The 16,461-nt window shown below is 36.1% G+C and overlaps 1 protein-coding gene across 3 annotated transcripts in view; it reads right to left on the reverse strand.

The window, feature by feature from the left end:
- RORB (RAR related orphan receptor B) overlaps positions 1-16,461 on the reverse strand; it is a 253,415-nt gene that overhangs the window by 14,494 nt on the left and 222,460 nt on the right. For all 3 annotated transcript variants that reach the window (XM_074281418.1, XM_074281419.1, XM_074281420.1), the window contains 4 exons: positions 10,559-10,680; positions 8,616-8,748; positions 4,530-4,637; positions 980-1,090 (listed from right to left, as the gene is read on the reverse strand). In XM_074281418.1, coding sequence (XP_074137519.1) covers positions 980-1,090; positions 4,530-4,637; positions 8,616-8,748; positions 10,559-10,680 — 474 coding nt within the window. The remainder of the gene's footprint in view (positions 1-979; positions 1,091-4,529; positions 4,638-8,615; positions 8,749-10,558; positions 10,681-16,461) is intronic.

Below are 16,461 nucleotides of genomic sequence, written 5' to 3' on the forward strand. Positions count from 1 at the left end.
TGAAGAATTGCATAAAGAGAATATCCAGAACTTTCTTTATTTCAGACAAAGCCTTATAAAAGTACTGACCCTCAGAAGGATAACTTTTTTCCACTCCACTCATAAATGCTTTATTAGATAGAGCAAAGCCTCCAAAACAACAGGAAACCTTAAGAATGGTGTTCTTGGTTAAGATACTGAGTGTAACAATGCCATCTGTTCTGGTCTAATTTCAGGGAAAAAAGCAAAACATAACACAACTGTCTTCTAGAGCCACAGAAGAAGGTGAGAACTTGTTAAAATGGAGGGAAGGAAGAAAAAGAAGGAAGGGAAGAAATGGAGGAAGAAAAAGAAAATAATGAGAAAAACAAAGAGACATAGAGAAACAGAAGGAGATAGAGAGAGATGAAACACACAAATAAAGGCAGAGACAGATGGACGAAGACATGGAACAAAGGCAGAAACAGAGAGATATGAGATAGAAACACAGAGAGAGAATCAGAGAAAGACATACACAGACACAGAGAGATAGAGACAGAGACACACAGAGAGAATCTGAGAGAGAGACAGAAACAATCAGAGACAGTCAGAAAAAAAATAGAGACGGACAGAGACAGAAACAGAGACAGAGAGACACAAAGAGAGAATCAGAGAGACAGAGACAATCAAAGAAAAAGACAGACAGAATCAGTGAGAAAGACAGAGAAAATCAGAGAGAGAGAGAGAGAGACAGAGAGACAGAGAGACAGAGACAGAGAGACAGAGAGAGAAACAGAGACAATCAGACAAAGACAGATAGGAAGAAAGAGATAGCATCAACAAAAAATGGAACTAATATACTCAGTTCTTGAGATCACTGAAGAAAAGGAGGTCTAGTTCTTTTCAAGTGGGTCTTGAAAGAGAGCAGCAGAAGTATAACTGTTCATTTTTTCCCTCCAGTGACAAAAACAAAAAGAAAGAGTGCAGAAGAGAACGGCAATTTGCATGCAGCCCTCCCTACCTGGAGATATCAGGACAGCAGATGAGAACAAGGCAATCTCTTCTTCTGTCAGTTGCAAGGAACACAAATTCTTTGCAAAGTCAAATGCTTCATTCACCAGGTCATCGGAACCTTTAAAAGGAGAAAAGAAATTCATTGAATAACTTTGGAACTAAATGGGACAAGAGTCAAGAAAGCTGACATTTGTATATTTACTGAAGGGCTTATATTCTGTCTTTCTAGAATCCTTTTCTCAACCAAGAATCTTAAGCTTAAGGTAGAGAATTTTGTCCTAGCAGTTAAGTGGTATAACTATGTGATGTTGCTAAGTCCAGAGTTCAAATCTAGATTCAAACACCTATTAACAGGGTGACCTTTGGTCAAGGCACTTCAGTTATCTCATCTGTGAAAGGGGAAAATAACGGTACCTATCTTCCAGGGTTGTTGTGAGGATCAAACAAGATAATAACTGTAAAGTATATAGTATAGTACCTGGCATATAGAAAGTGCTATTTTAATATTAGTAATTATTTATTATTATAAGTTCAAATCCAGACTCAGAGACCAGTTAAGTGATATTTGCCTTTGTTCCCTCATCTATAAAAAGGGAGTCTTAATAGCAGCCACTTCCCAGGTTTGATGTTAGCATATGATATTTTTCTAAAATACTTACTATGATACCTGTCACATAGGAGGTATGATTATATATATATATATATATATATATATATATATATATATATATATATATGCATATATATATGTATGAGCTCTTCTCATTATTATTATTAGTTACTATTAGTATTAGAAGTCTTATGGATCAAATTCAGAGTCTAGAATACCAGAAGTCTGACTCATCCTTTTGGAATTGAACCACTCGATTTAGGGCATCTGGGTGCTCTATGTCAGTAATGTCAAACTCAAATAAAAATAGATCCCCCCTGTAGGGTGCATGTGATCTTAGAAAACTACCACCCAACATGATGTCATGTTGATATTTTATATAATTAAACATTTCCCAATTTCATTTTAATCTGATTCAGATAGGACTTGAGAGTTTTATAAGCTTCTTTGAAGCCTGATGGTATAGTTTGATTCAGACTCTACATTAAAGGAGGGAAAAATAATTGAATTACATAGAATTTCAGAACTGAATGGGAATTCAGTGTAATCTAGGGCAAGTGGAATTCCTGCTCCAACAGATCTAATAAAAGATCAACTGATCTTTCTTTGGAGATGTCAAATGAGAGGAAACACAACTATTGAGGCTGTGGAAAACTCTAATAGTAGTGAAGCTTTTCCTGATCTTTGTTTCTTTGTAGTTTCCAACAGTTGCTTCTACTTCTGTTTGCTGGGACCATAAAGAATAAATATAATCTTTCTTTTTTGTGTCAGCTATTCAAATATTTGAAGACAATTGACCATAGATTCTCAGTTTCTTTAACCAATTCAGAGAGCAAGGGCTGAAGGCCAGTCACCATTTTGATTGCCTTTTAGTGATTGCTCTTCAATTTTTAACATCTGTACTAAACTCTGATGGGCAAAAAAAGTGGAAGGGTTGGACTAGTTTTTTTCCCAAGATTTCTTCCAGCTCTAAATCTTGTGATCTTAAGTTTTTTTATGTTCCTGCAATTAGATTTTTATCTGAGTCATTCTTTGGAAAACTAGTTGGTAGACTAGAGCTATATTAGGATTATTCTTTAAGAAAAGGAGACAGAGAAAAAAACTAGAGTTGTTGAACATAGGCAGCTAAGCAAAGGTAATATAGAGATAATGTGCTGACAGAATCATGAAGACCCAATTTTGAGTTCTTCTTCAAAAAGTTACTGAGCTGTGTGGCCCCAGGGCAAGTACCTTAGTGTCTTTCAACTTCAACTGTAAAATAGGCATAACAGGACTTTTTTTTACCTTTGTATGAGGCTCAGATGGGATAATATTTTGTCAACCTTTAAAGCATTTTATAAATGCTAGTTGTTATCATGATAGTCAATTAGCAATCCTATAGTAATCCCAAGTTAATTTTTATTTTATGAGGCTGGAAATCTTCCATAGATGTTTGTCAAGTCTTTTTATTCTTTCTTGAAAACCAAGCCTTGGAGACAAAGTGGATGGACATGTATCAACTGCTTGGAAGGAATAGTGCCAGCCTTGACCTAATTGCTGCCAACTGACTAGATCAGTTAACAGCATGGGCAAGGAAAAGTGGTGTCCTGCTTTGGCATTTAAGGGCAAGATATGGAGCAGATAAAACCAAGGATCTTGAAAACTTTTCCTGGCAGCAATCCAGGTTTGCTAATGCCTTTTGATCACGCTTCCATGTCCTGGTGGGTTGATATAGTTGATGAAACAATTCTAATCAGACAGTATTCTATCAGAGTTGAGGTTCTCAAACTCTTATGATCTGTAGACCAGGATCATAGTGTCATGGGTCATCATAACTACAGCATAAAGATTTGAGGAAGCTACTGTTGGAAGGAATTTTCTGGTTACTTTCTTATTTTATCAATAACTAAACTAAGGGAGAAAGGAATAGGGAAAGGAAGAGAAGGGTAAGAAAAGAAAAAGAAGGGAAAAGAAAGGATGGGAATGAGCATTTTTATAGTACTTGCCATATAGCAGGCATTAGGCAAATTACAAGTATTATCTCATTTGATCTGACATTAAGTTTAAGGGACTGGGTCACAGGGCTTTTAAATGGTCAAAGTGGCATTAGAACTCAGGCTCTATGATATCAAGTTCTGGGCTTTCTATTGAACCACTATTTTTAATGTTGGTATTGCAAAAGACCCAACCTGTAGATCATCTTTTTCACCTATGCCCCTTGCCAGGCTCAATAAACCTTGCTATGATTAATAGATAGATTAATGGATTATTTCTTTGATAGGACATGGATGATATATGTCTAGTTTAATTAGATATCCTAACTAGGTATCAATAATTCATGCCAAGAATGAAACTTTAAGTATTGTCATTTTTTAAACATAAATGCTACCCATGGCAGCCTGGGATCACTGGGGGACTTTGGATACAGTTAGAAAACCACTGTGTAAAGTAGATGTCCTTTAAAAACAAAATCCTAAACTAAAACAAAACAGAATTCATTAGAATAAACCCTAGTCTTTTCAGTTAAGGAGTTGTGGTCTGGCTCAAAATGTGAGATGCTATCCAGCACTGTCTTATTTTAATTCTTAGGGGGCTCATGATTCTTCTGTTTATCAAGTGGGGAGGCAAACTCTTCAGCATAGTATGAATGGATGAATGAATAAATACTTTAATAAGCACTTACTAAGTGTCAAACACTATTTTAAGATTTGGAGATGCAAGTACAGAAAGCAGAAGACAGTCCTTACCCTCAAGGAACTTTACATTCTAATTAAGGAAGACCATATAAAAAATGAATTATTCATTCTTGCTCAAGTTAGGGTTGAAGCCCATTAGACTTACACTTCTTGGGCACACACAACAAAGCTGATAGTTAAAGTGATGCAGCTAATTGCAACTAAACAGAAAAACAAACAAAAAACCCTACCAACCAAACAAACCACGAAGTATTCATTAAAAACAAACTTACCTAAGGCTTTGAACATTTGCATTCCTCCATACTTTCCTTCAAACAGAACAGTGTTGTTTAGTGGGTTGAAGGCACGACACATTCTCACTAAAACCACTTCCAAGCAACCTGTCCAGGTGAAGGAAAAAATATATAGTGACATGGAATTTCAATGTAATTGGTTTTTCTTTGTAATCCTATGTATTTAATTTTGTGCATTTAAAAACATTATTTTGAGAAAGGAACCAAAAGCTTCATCTGACTGCCAAAAAGGGGCTCAGACACACTTAAAAATCCTTTCTTGGATTACTATTGTAGCATGCCTATGTAGGTATCTAGCAAACCTAAGAAGGAAGGATTCAGAATTTAAACAACTTCACTTTAGAATATCAGAGACAAGGCTAACACAATGAACCTGAGCCTCAGAAACCACAAAGCAACTCCTTGATGCCTTTTTTGAGTTTTCTGTCCTGTTTCAGTCTTTTCTGACATGTTTGCATATACATAAATACACACAACACAGGAACTAAGTTCTTTTAAATAAATTCAGGTCAGTAGCTGAGGATAGAGTTCCTTTTCTTAGGTCATAAAAATAAGTCGAGTGCAATTTGAAAATAATAAACTTTAGCCAAATGCTTTCCATGGTTTTTAGTCTGGACATATCCCAAGATCTTCAAACAGATGTTTTAAAAAATATGCTTCTAGGACTTTATTGCTGCCAATGCTCCATCAGGACAATAGAAGCTTTTCCTGACTCTAACATTCTTATCTTTTCTCCTCTTTTGCTTAGCCAGGTTGCTTTAGGAGAAGGATTATTATAGAGGTCATTTCAGCTATACTTTTAGCCTGGATTATCAATCAATCAATAAACATTTATTAAGTGTTTACCATGTGCTAGGCACTATGCTAAGTACTGAGTATACAAAAACAAGAAAAAGACAGTCTCTGCCTACTGAGAGCTTAGAACTTAATAGGGGAGACCATATGCAAAAAATATATCCAAAGCAAGCTATACACAGGATAAAAAGGAAATAATTAATGGAGAGAAGGCACTGAAATTAAGATGGATTGGGGAAGGTTTTCTGTATAAAGTGGGATTATAGTTGGAATGTAAAGGAAGCAAGGAAATTTAGTAGGCAAAGGTTGGGGGTTAGGAAGGAAAGGAATATTCCAGGCAGAAGGGACAGCCAGAGAAAATGCTTTAATCTGTGAAATGGAGATCTTGTTTGTGGAACAACCAGGAGGCCAGTATCATTGAATTAAAGAGAAACATTGAAAAGTAAGGAATAACATATTTGTTGTAGTGCTGCACAGGAAAGGTCAGATCAAGGTAGAGGAAATCAAAACAAAACAAAACATACAAACAAATAAACAGAAAGAACAGCAACAACAACAAAAAAAAAAGTGAAAGTATACTGCTTTGAAACAGTCTCTGTGATCCTCTCTGGATGCAGATGGCACTTTCCATCCCAAGAATAGAAGTTTTACAGAATGATTTTACATATATACATACAGACATATCCACGTATACATATACATATTTGCCGTCTAATGATGGCCATCTTTTTGGTGGGAGTGGAAAGAGGAAAAAAAGGGCAAAAATATTCACATGATTAGTTTATTATATATTTCAAAAGTAACAAGTGATACATAATAGAGTTGCAATTTCATGAGCAATATTTTTTAATTTTACTTTTTATGGAAATTCTTATTTTGTTTCATAAATTAAAATAAAAGAAATTAAAAAAAAAGAAAAGCAAGAAATAAGAAGACTGGAAAGGTAGGAGGAAGTTTCACAGGCTTTTGAATGCACCTAAAGCATTTTATATTTGATCCTGGAGGCAATAGGGAGCCACTGGGATTGTTGAGTAGGGAGGATAATGTGATTAAACCTGTCCTTTGGGAAAATCACTTTAATGGCTAGAAGGAGGATGGACTGGAGTGTGGAGAACACTTGAGGTAAGCAGATCTACCAGCAAATTTTTGCAGTAATCCAGTATCAGAGAAGAGAAGAAGGCATAGTTTAGAGACATTGCAATGATGAAATGGACAGTTCCTGGCAACAGATGTGGGATTGGTGAGAGTTAGTGGGGTGTGTGTGTGTGTGTGTGTGTGTGTGTGTGTGTGTGTGTGAAAAATGACTTCTAGGTTGTGAATCTGAGGGATTGGAAAGATGGTGATGCCCTTTACAATATTATGAAAAGTTGGAAGGATGTGGGATCTAGGGAGAGAGATATTGAGTTATGATTTCAACATACTGAATTTAAATTGTGTATTGAACATCCATTTTGGGATGTCTGAAAGGCTAAAGAACATGCATAATTATTTCTCCACTCAAAGTCCTTGGTCATAATTAATCTGGGCAACAAATGGTACGTGAAACTTTCCCACAGAACTTATTGCTTTTACTGAGATTTTTCATTTGTTTAGCTAGACCCCTGTTCTGCTATGTGACCCCACCTTCTTGGGGATCATAGGATCCATTAAGAAAGGATATCCACCACTTGGAAGTTCCAATGACTGTCATAGAACATTCTGCAAGGTTGGGGGAAATTCTCAATCAATTTGAATCAACAAAAATTCAATATGTTATGGAGTTCCAGAGATACCAAAATCAAAACCAAATAATCCTTATTCTCAAAATTACATTCGACTGAGAGGAAAGACAGGAAAATAGCAATGATTTCCTCAGTCATTCAAAGTCTATCTGAAAGAACCCAACTGTTTATAATGTAAGAAAAAAATTAGTCTTGAATTCTTTTTTCTTAGGGATACTTAGAACACTTTGAAAATCTATCTTCATTGATTCTGGTAATTTTTCAGACATTTTTCTAGCCCTAATTACAAAGTAATTCATTTAAATTCAATTCAATGTAATGAAATTAAATAGGTATTTATTAAATACCTACCTTGTGCCAAAATTGGACAGCTAGGTGGTACAGTAGCGTTCTATCTACCTAGAGTCAGAAAGATTCATCTTCCTGAGTTTAAATTTGGCCTTTGACATTTACCAGTCTTAGTTCGCCTCAGTTTCCTCATTTTATAAAATGAGTCGAGGACGGACGACAAACCATTCTAGTATTTTTGTCAAGAAAACCCCAAATGGAGTTGTGAAGAGTCAGATACCACTGAAAAAGCCTGAACAATAACAACAAAGGTGGCAAAATAATGATTCTGATTTAGGGAATCTTCTACCAGGAGGAATAAAACTTTGTAGAGTAAATGCAAAGTAACTTCAAGAGGTAGAGTATGCTAATAACTGGGCTGGTGTCAGAAAAGAACCAGGTTAGGACTTTCATCTCTAGAGTACTTGAAAGCTTATAATACTTTCCCCCTCATAACTTAGGGAGGATGTAGTGCAAATATCATTTTACAAATGGGGAAACTGAGGCTCAGAGAGGTGACCTTCCCCAAGGTCACATTCCTAATTCATGACAAAACCAGGTTAAGTTGTACACGGCTGTCCAGTGATCTGGTAATAAATATTTCCTGTCAAGGCTGACACAAATCTGAAGTTCCTTAAAGTGATTTGACAAGAAAGCAATGCATTTCCCTTCCTGCTTGGATAAGGGCATCTTTTTCAGTTATTTCCTGAGTGGTGGGGTGAATGCGGGTGGAGTATGAACACGTTTTCCCTCTTCTCTTCCCACTACCCACCCCCATTCCCCACAGCCGCACTGGCTGCAGGCTATTCTCATTAAAATGATTGGAATTGACCACAGAGGCAGGGCTCAGTTAGCCTGGATTTGTTTCCCTGAAAACCAGTGTTGGTTTTTTTTTTTTTTTTCCTTACGCGCCAGCTCAGCAATTCAGCCACCTTGACACACTAATTACTTGCCATGCCTGTCAGCCTGGGTCTCTCAGCCTCTGCAATTAATGGCTCCGCTTTCAATAAGCAGAATTGCATTTGACTTCAAAGGAGAATCGAAAGGAAGAACGGGGCATTTTTATTATAGAGGGTTCCCTATGGGAGCTGGAGGACCATGTGTGGGCGGCAGAAATGAGCCGCTTACTGGAAAGGGGATTGATTAGGACCGACACCGCGGTAACTGCCCACCACAGCCTAGTCTAAACTCCACAGGCCCCCTTAGTCTTGCACATGCTCACCTGACTTCAGGAGTAGAATCTGATCGTTTTGACAGAGCTCCATGAAACCTGTGATCCTCTTCGCAAACTCCACCACATATTGGATTGCGTGAGTGATCTGAACAGCACACTGTTGCCACAATGCCTCTCTGGTCTTCAAGAGGAGAAAAACACACACATAAAGAGTGAAAGAACGAACAAAGAAACTCTCTGGAGACGAGATAAGTGACACCGAATTGCAGGATTCTTGCTTATCTGTCCCCTGAGCCCCAAGGTGGGAATTTACAGAATCCTCTTAATAAGAGGTAGGAGGTTCGATGTGAATGTATCAAAGGTATTGTGCTACTCTATTTGGACCTTGATAGACTAAAATCATGGGAAAGTGAAAGGGACTAAGATGGGGAAAGGCTTCCAGGACACCTAGTTTCTCAAAACCACTTTCCCCTTTCTTTTTTCTCCTCTTTTTCTCTTATAAACAACAGATTCAACTTTTCTTCCTTAAGTAGGGTAAAAGAAGCTCTTTGGGTTATGTGTATCCCTGCATTTTACAGAGCTGTCCTTCTTGCTTCTGAATGGCCCTTAGCTATTAAAATTGCTAGGCAGGTAGAAACACAGGTAATATTTACAGGTAGTTAGTATTAGCCCAGGGATATTTCAAGGCAGTTAAAGTTCATGCTGCATGATTCAGTATATAAAGTACTGGGATCTGGAATTATGAAGACAGGGGTTTTTTTTTGTTTGTTTGTTTTTCCCTTCTGATCTAAGATCCTACTATCTGTGTGCACCCATGGGTAAATCAATTATTGCCATTTGCCTCAGTTTCCTCATCTGTAAAATGGAATTATAATAACATCTACTTCCCAGGGTTGACCAATGAGATAGTTATGTGCAGTGCCTGGCATATAATAAGGACTTAATAAGTGTTAATTGTTAATAAATGTATTGAATTAAATTAAATGAAAAGCATTTAAGGAAAATCAATATGAACAGAAAACTGAAGTTTCTCTCTAAAAACAAAACAAAACAAAAACCCTTTAACATTTTAAACCAATGAAAACCATATTATTAATAACATAATAGTAGAGTGGAGGATAAGCTGACCCAGACTTCATGGGACCATAGAATTTTTGAGCCAGATGAGACTTTTTTGGGAGAAAGAATTGAGGCTGAAAGAGTCAATTCCCCCAAGTTCATATAGTTTGCATGCGTTATAGGGATTAGAACCCAAGTTTCCGAAAATTCCAGGCCAGGGTTCTTTGTAATATTTAGCATTTTCATAATCAGAGAACGTTTAGAGCTGGAAGGGTTTTTTTTTAAGATCACCTAGGAAAGACTCTCATTTTTTACAGAGAGGAAACTGAAGCTTGGAAAGGAAAAGACTGTTATTCAAAATTAACTAAAATAATCTCTTCATCAACAATGATAGTCTACCTGTAAGCAGTTAAATGTGCTTTTGTTTTACCATCATAAAATATGACAAGAAAGTCTTAGCATGATAGATATAGAGTTGGTAAGGACTTTAAAAGCTACCTAGTCCACACTTTCTTTTATAGATGAGGAAACTGAGGTTCAGAGACAAACTGACTCAGCTAAAGTCACACGTATAGCAAATGGTGAATTCCTTGTTTGAATCTAGGGCCTCTGAGTCTAAAGCCATTACTCTAGGCTGCTTCTGACTCTAAGACTCACACTGAATATTGTTATGACTTTTTTTTAAAGAAAAAAAAGACATTGAATAACCTATCAGTGAATATCTTAGAATGTTTTTTAGACCACTTTTTTCCTATGCTTTCAGTAGATTAAAATATATATATTATTCAGCTATTCCTTCTGTTCATCCCATTAGAACCCTTTACCTACATGGTAAGATACTATTAAATGTTCTAAAGGTGGTGGCAGCAGGGATGGACAGCTATAGGATTATAAGTTAAAGAGGGGGGACTCTTCACACTTTCTTCAAATACCTTGCTCTGATACGCCTTAATTTCTTCATATGTGTGAGTCTGCCAGGCTAGCTGGTGTAGCTCCTCCATGGTGTATTGACACGTCTCCAAATGGGACTTAATGATGTTCTGTGCAATTCGATCTAGGAGAAAGAAAAATCAATTTGTAGGTTTGGGAATAAAACTGCTCTCTACAAGGAAATCAGCTTTGCAAATATTTAATGTTTGAAAGCAGTTTGAAAACATGCTATTGTGTCAGGAAGTTGTTTTTTTATTTTTTATTTTTCCTCCTCCAAATTCTGTCTGCCTCACAGACTCGAGACAAATTATTCACTTGGATATTTTTCAGAATCACTCTATCCATTAAGAGGATGGAAAATTATACTTGGTGCCCCTTTCCTTACATGCTTTCTGACCCCATTATTGATATGCTTGCTAGTTGAAAAAGATTTCACTTTATTATTACTGTCATTATTGCTATCAAATTAAGCTAAAACAATTGTGCCTTATGTTGTTTGGGCTAAGAATACTCTAACAGTCTTAACACTTCCCTTGAAAACATCTTAAATGAGCTTGGAAAACATGAAAAGTCTTTAAAAGCAGCAATGAACACCGTCTGTCTTCAGTTCCTTGAAGTTCAAATTTGGCTATGGTTAGTAGGAGGACCCCTAAAAAAAAATCACGATCTCTCAGCTATCTGAGGGAATGGCTGGTGGGTACTTTGGGGAAGATGCAGAACACAGGGAAACCAAACTACTTTCTGGCAAGGCAAAGGTTTTGAGTGGCATTTCAGTCTTTAGTTTGTTATCCATGCTCTATGAAGCAGAATCTAGGAATACCCTTTTGTCCCATCCTCTCCCTGATTTCTGATAATTTTCATGATTATGCTGAGATTAACTAATGCCAAAATGGTAAAGAAATATTTAGTATATACAAGTTTGAACCTCAACAATCCAGAATCAGCTTAGAAACAAAACTTCCCCATAGGATACTATGAACATGTGTTTGGCTTAGAACTATGGTATTCCGAACTTGGCCAGAAAAGTTGATATATTAAAAGAAATGTGGAAGCCAAGAAGAAATCTCTTGGCTCATAATGGCATTCCTAGTAATATCTCCTGGGTACTCAGATCAAAACTTTGAAGATCTCCTTTCTCATAGAAAGAAAAAGAAAGAAAAGCTCCCTATTTTAATCTCTAGGATTGGGTATTTTATTCACTCCAAGATTTTGAATTTCAATTTCGATCCAATATCAGAACTCCCTTTTCACTCTTTTCTAGGTGAGGAAGTAAGAAAAAGGAGTAAGGCTCTCCACACTTTCTCCAAATACCTTGCTCTGATATGCCTTCATTTCTTCATATGTGTGAGCCTGTCAGGTTAGCTGGTGTAGCTCCTCCATGGTATGAAACTTTTTCCTGTCTGGGAGATTTTGAGTTTTGAATCATGGTTCTTGACTAGAAATGCTAGTGGATTTACTATGGATTTCTAGTTATTTTTTGGCACATGCATTCGTGTATCCATGTGTGCACTTGTGTATGTGTATAGAGGTTTTTAGCACAAAGAAGCAAGACATGATTCTATGAACAAAGGCAGGAGCAGAGCAAACATCATGGGCATCAAGGGCATTTCCAGACTGATATATTGTGTAATAAGAACCTTAAAATAACAACAAACACCACTATAAATATAAAGTATTAGAAAAATGCTAAATTGTAATGTTCTTAGTTCCTGCATTTAACATTTCTACTTGTATTGTTCCTGGTTTATACAATGCTTAAAAATATTCCTACACTCATATCTGAGAAGGCTTCACTGACATCCCTTTTTACTTAAATAAACTGGGATTCACTCAATACTAATCTATACTTTAATAAGAATGAATAGTAGTATAATAGTTCATTATTTATGAGTCTTGATGATCAAAATGAATGCAAACATCTAAAATATAGACACAGACACATGGTGTCTCAAAAGTCTTAGCATTGTTTTCAATTTTAAAAATGTAAGCTTAAAACCACATTAAAACTTTGAATGTGCTATAAAAACATAAGTTTTTTTGTTTGTTTTTGTTTTTCTTTCTGGAAAAGTACTGAAAAATCTGAAGAGTACTGGATTTGAAATTAGAAGTTGATATATGGTCTGGTCCTCAACATTTATTAGGTAGCTGTGCTAGGGGAAAATCCTTTAAGTTCTCTGAGCCTCAGTTTCCTCATTTCTAAAATAGGGTTGGATTTGATGGTAGTATAATAGATACTAGATTTGGAGCCAGGAAAATTTAATTTCAGATCCTCACTGAGATACTAGCTGTGTGGTCCTGAATAACTTGCTTAACTCCCCTGTCTCACTTTTGTCATCTGTTAAATGAGAGGGTAGGATATAAGGGCTATTAAGGTTTCTTCCAGTTCTTGGTCTGTAGTCTTATGCCTCTTTTCTGGCATGTTATCCTCTCTATGCTTACTGCTCAAAAAAGGTTGAATAGGAAGAAAAATTTTCATTAGTTCAGTCCAGTCTATTTCCTGCCGTGCCACATTGCCCTCTCTCATTGCCTCTTGAGCCAGAAAAATTGCCAAAACTGCTTGGAAAAGCAAAAAAAGAAACTGTATATAAAGTCCTCTCCAGGGAGCAGCCATGTGAGAAAGTCTAGACACAAAAGATAGAAGTAAAAAGGCAAAGGAGATAAGAAAATTTGGGGCAATTATGTTCTCTTTGCTGCCTTTGAGTGCTGTGGGGGCTCCTTTGTGCCCACTTTGTATCAGACCCTTTTCTTGCCCCTAAGCTACAAACTGCTGCATGCAGTAGCATCTTAGGATAAGAGATGCCAGGATGATGGGTTCTGGTTTGTCCAGGAGGATTTGTTGACAGGTGGAATTCAAACATCTAAAAAAGTGATGTTTATGAGTTGCATTTATTATTCTCCTATGGTCAGTGGATGAAGTCACTCTCTTAAAAATATGGGAGAGAGAACCTGCTGGAAAAGACATCAAGAATTTCCCTCTAGTTTAAGAAATTGTGTACGTGTGTGGGGCCAGGGATGTGTATAGTGGTCAAGGTAGGGGGTAGAGGGAAAGCAGGAAGGAGGGAGTTAGAGGAAGAAAAGAGTCATTATATTGATTTGAAAGGTTGCAAACTATTGGAGGCTCTTAAAATATTTAATTACTACAAAGAAGTTAAAAAAATCTGTGAAATAGTGCATTTCTCTAACTACGAAACTCCTTCATAAAATGAGGGCATTGGACTACATGACCTCTGAGGTCCCTTTTAGATTTAATCAATCATCCCAAGCAAATGAAGGCTATATATAATTGTAGCTAACATTTATGTAGTACTTGAAAGTTTGCATAAAATTTTACATGTATCATCTTGTTTGATCTTCAGAACAATCCAGGTAGGTAGCTGTTATTATTCTTATCCTCATTTTATAGATAAGAAAACTGAAAATGAGGGAAATTAAGTGATTTTGTCTAGAGTTACAGACCTAGTAAATATCTGAGATAAACTTTAAACAAAGGACTACTGACCCCAACTTCTATCTGTTGTATTACTTAGATGCCTGGTAGATAATAGTCTGGATTTAGTATCAGGAATACTTGGATTCAAATACTATCTTAGTTGCTTACCAGCAATTCACCCAATTTCTCTGAATTTCAGTATCCTCATCATACTCAGAAGAATTGTCATGAGGATCAAATGAGATCATGAAAATAAAGTACTTTGTAAGTTAGAGTGTTTTATAAATATGGTCCTTATGTCCTAAGATAATAATGGAATAAACTATTTCTAAATGATCAGGATCTTAATCATGACAGAATGATATTTGTCTCTTCTATCCAAAGGAAAAGGCTTTGAATATGCAACTATTATTATATTTTAAATTGTATGGTAATTAAAAAAATAAAGTTAGATGAAAAAACTTCTTTCTTAAAGGAAAGTCTAGATGAGGAATACCCATACTTCATGGTATAGAGACATAATTTATAAAAGCCTAGGTAAGCAGTCCAGTGGAAATAGCAGAAGATCTGCAATCAAAAGATTTGTATTCAAATCCAGTCTCAGAAACTTATTTGCTTAATGACTGTAGGCAAGTCACTTTGCCTCTTCTCCCTCGTTTGTAAAATGTGGATCATAATAGCACTTACCTCCCAGAATTGTTGTAAAGATTAAATGAGATATCTGTAAAGCACTTAGCACAGTATCTGGTATATAGAAAACACTATATAAATGCTAGCTATTATAATTATACTTCTCAATGCTCCAAGAAACTTTTTTTTTCTTTTATGAGGCAATTGGGATTAAGTGACTTGCTATTTTGTTAAACTATTAAGTGGTTTTTTTTTTTTGTTTTTGTTTTTGTTTTTTTATTTGTTTTTTCCTGAGGCTGGGGTTAAGTGACTTGCCCAGGGTCACACAGCTAGGAAGTGTTAAGCGTCTGAGACCAGATTTGAACTCAGGTTCTCCTGAATTCAGGGCTGGTGTCTCTATCTGGCTAGTGCCACCTAGCTGCCCCTAAGCTATTAAGCGTTAAGTGTCTGAGGTTGGATTTGAACTTGGGGTCTGTGCTCTATGTATCATGCCATCTAGCTATTACCCCCCCAAGTAATTTTCTAAGTTTGGGCCCTACAGAGAAAGCATTCATCTGCTTTGAAAGTGGAAGATTTTTTTCCCCAGAAATCCCTTATATCAATGGTGTCAAACTCAAGATTCCATTAAACCTTAAATAAGGAAACCTTGTAGAGTTCACATTGACTTAATTTAAAAATTTAATATTACCGATGTTTTTTTTTTATCATATTTCTATTTGGTTAAAAATATTCCAAGTACATTTTAATCTGATTTAGGCCCACTCCAGAGTGTTGTGGGTGTTAGCATTGTTTGATACCTCTACTATACTCCAATGAAATCATAAATCTCCTCTCTTACCACTACTAACTCTACTATCACTATCATCACTATCACCATTACTGTCTACAAGAAATGGTCTTTTTTCTCCCTCAATAACCTTTTAGAGTTAAGCAAAAAGTAATAAAGAATAACTTTTCCACTAAATGAATAACTTATTTTGCTTGGCTAAAATTGTTTTTTGTTTTTTTTTTGGTAATAAAATCTTCTGATTTCTTAATTCTGCACAGAAAATGCGTTGTTAGCTTATTTTCATAGGAAATAAATACATTAAAGGGAAATGTGAAATTTTTTGTTTATAACTGAGTAATTGTACAATTTTACCAATTTCTCAATTCTATACATGAAAAGAGTTAAATCAGCTTATTTTCATAGCCAATGAATATACCCAGAACAAAGGTGACCATTTTTTTTTGTTTAAAACTGCAAATTATATAAGAAATCTGCCAATCTCTTAATTTTGTGTGTGAAAAGGGTTAAATCAGCTTATTTTCATAGGAAATAAATACACTGAGAGGAAAGGTGACAGTTCTTTGTTTATAACTGCGAAGTTACAAAATGAGGACCAGCTTGCAGCTTCCAAAATAGCAAGTGACCTTCTGCATTTCTGATTTCAACCGCTCAGCTGGCTTTTCTCACAAAAAGAGCTTATTTTAGAATTCACTGGCCCTTTTCTGCAAGTGGTGCTCTCCAAAGGCTAGAAAGTCGGGGATACATTCCCATTGAGATGCTAGTCTCACTGGAACCCCACATGCCAGCAGAGGCAGAAATGCTGAGGGTGTCTTTTAAAACCACCATTCTACTTATTATTATTATGCCCACCAATGACCCAACTCTACCACAAGAAGAGAGAGCTGAGAATCAAAGATATACATAGCGTTAGGGGGTGAAGCCTGTGAACTCCCGATTTCTTTTGTTTTACTTTTCTCATGAGAAAAAAATCTCAGTCTTTCCTCTTGGTGATTTGAACCACCCAGTTTTTTTTTTTTTTTTAAACTTGGAGGTATACTTCCCAAAGCACTAATACT

The sequence above is a fragment of the Sminthopsis crassicaudata genome, chromosome 1 (genome assembly GCF_048593235.1).
Source record: "Sminthopsis crassicaudata isolate SCR6 chromosome 1, ASM4859323v1, whole genome shotgun sequence".
NCBI classification, from domain to species: domain Eukaryota; kingdom Metazoa; phylum Chordata; class Mammalia; order Dasyuromorphia; family Dasyuridae; genus Sminthopsis; species Sminthopsis crassicaudata.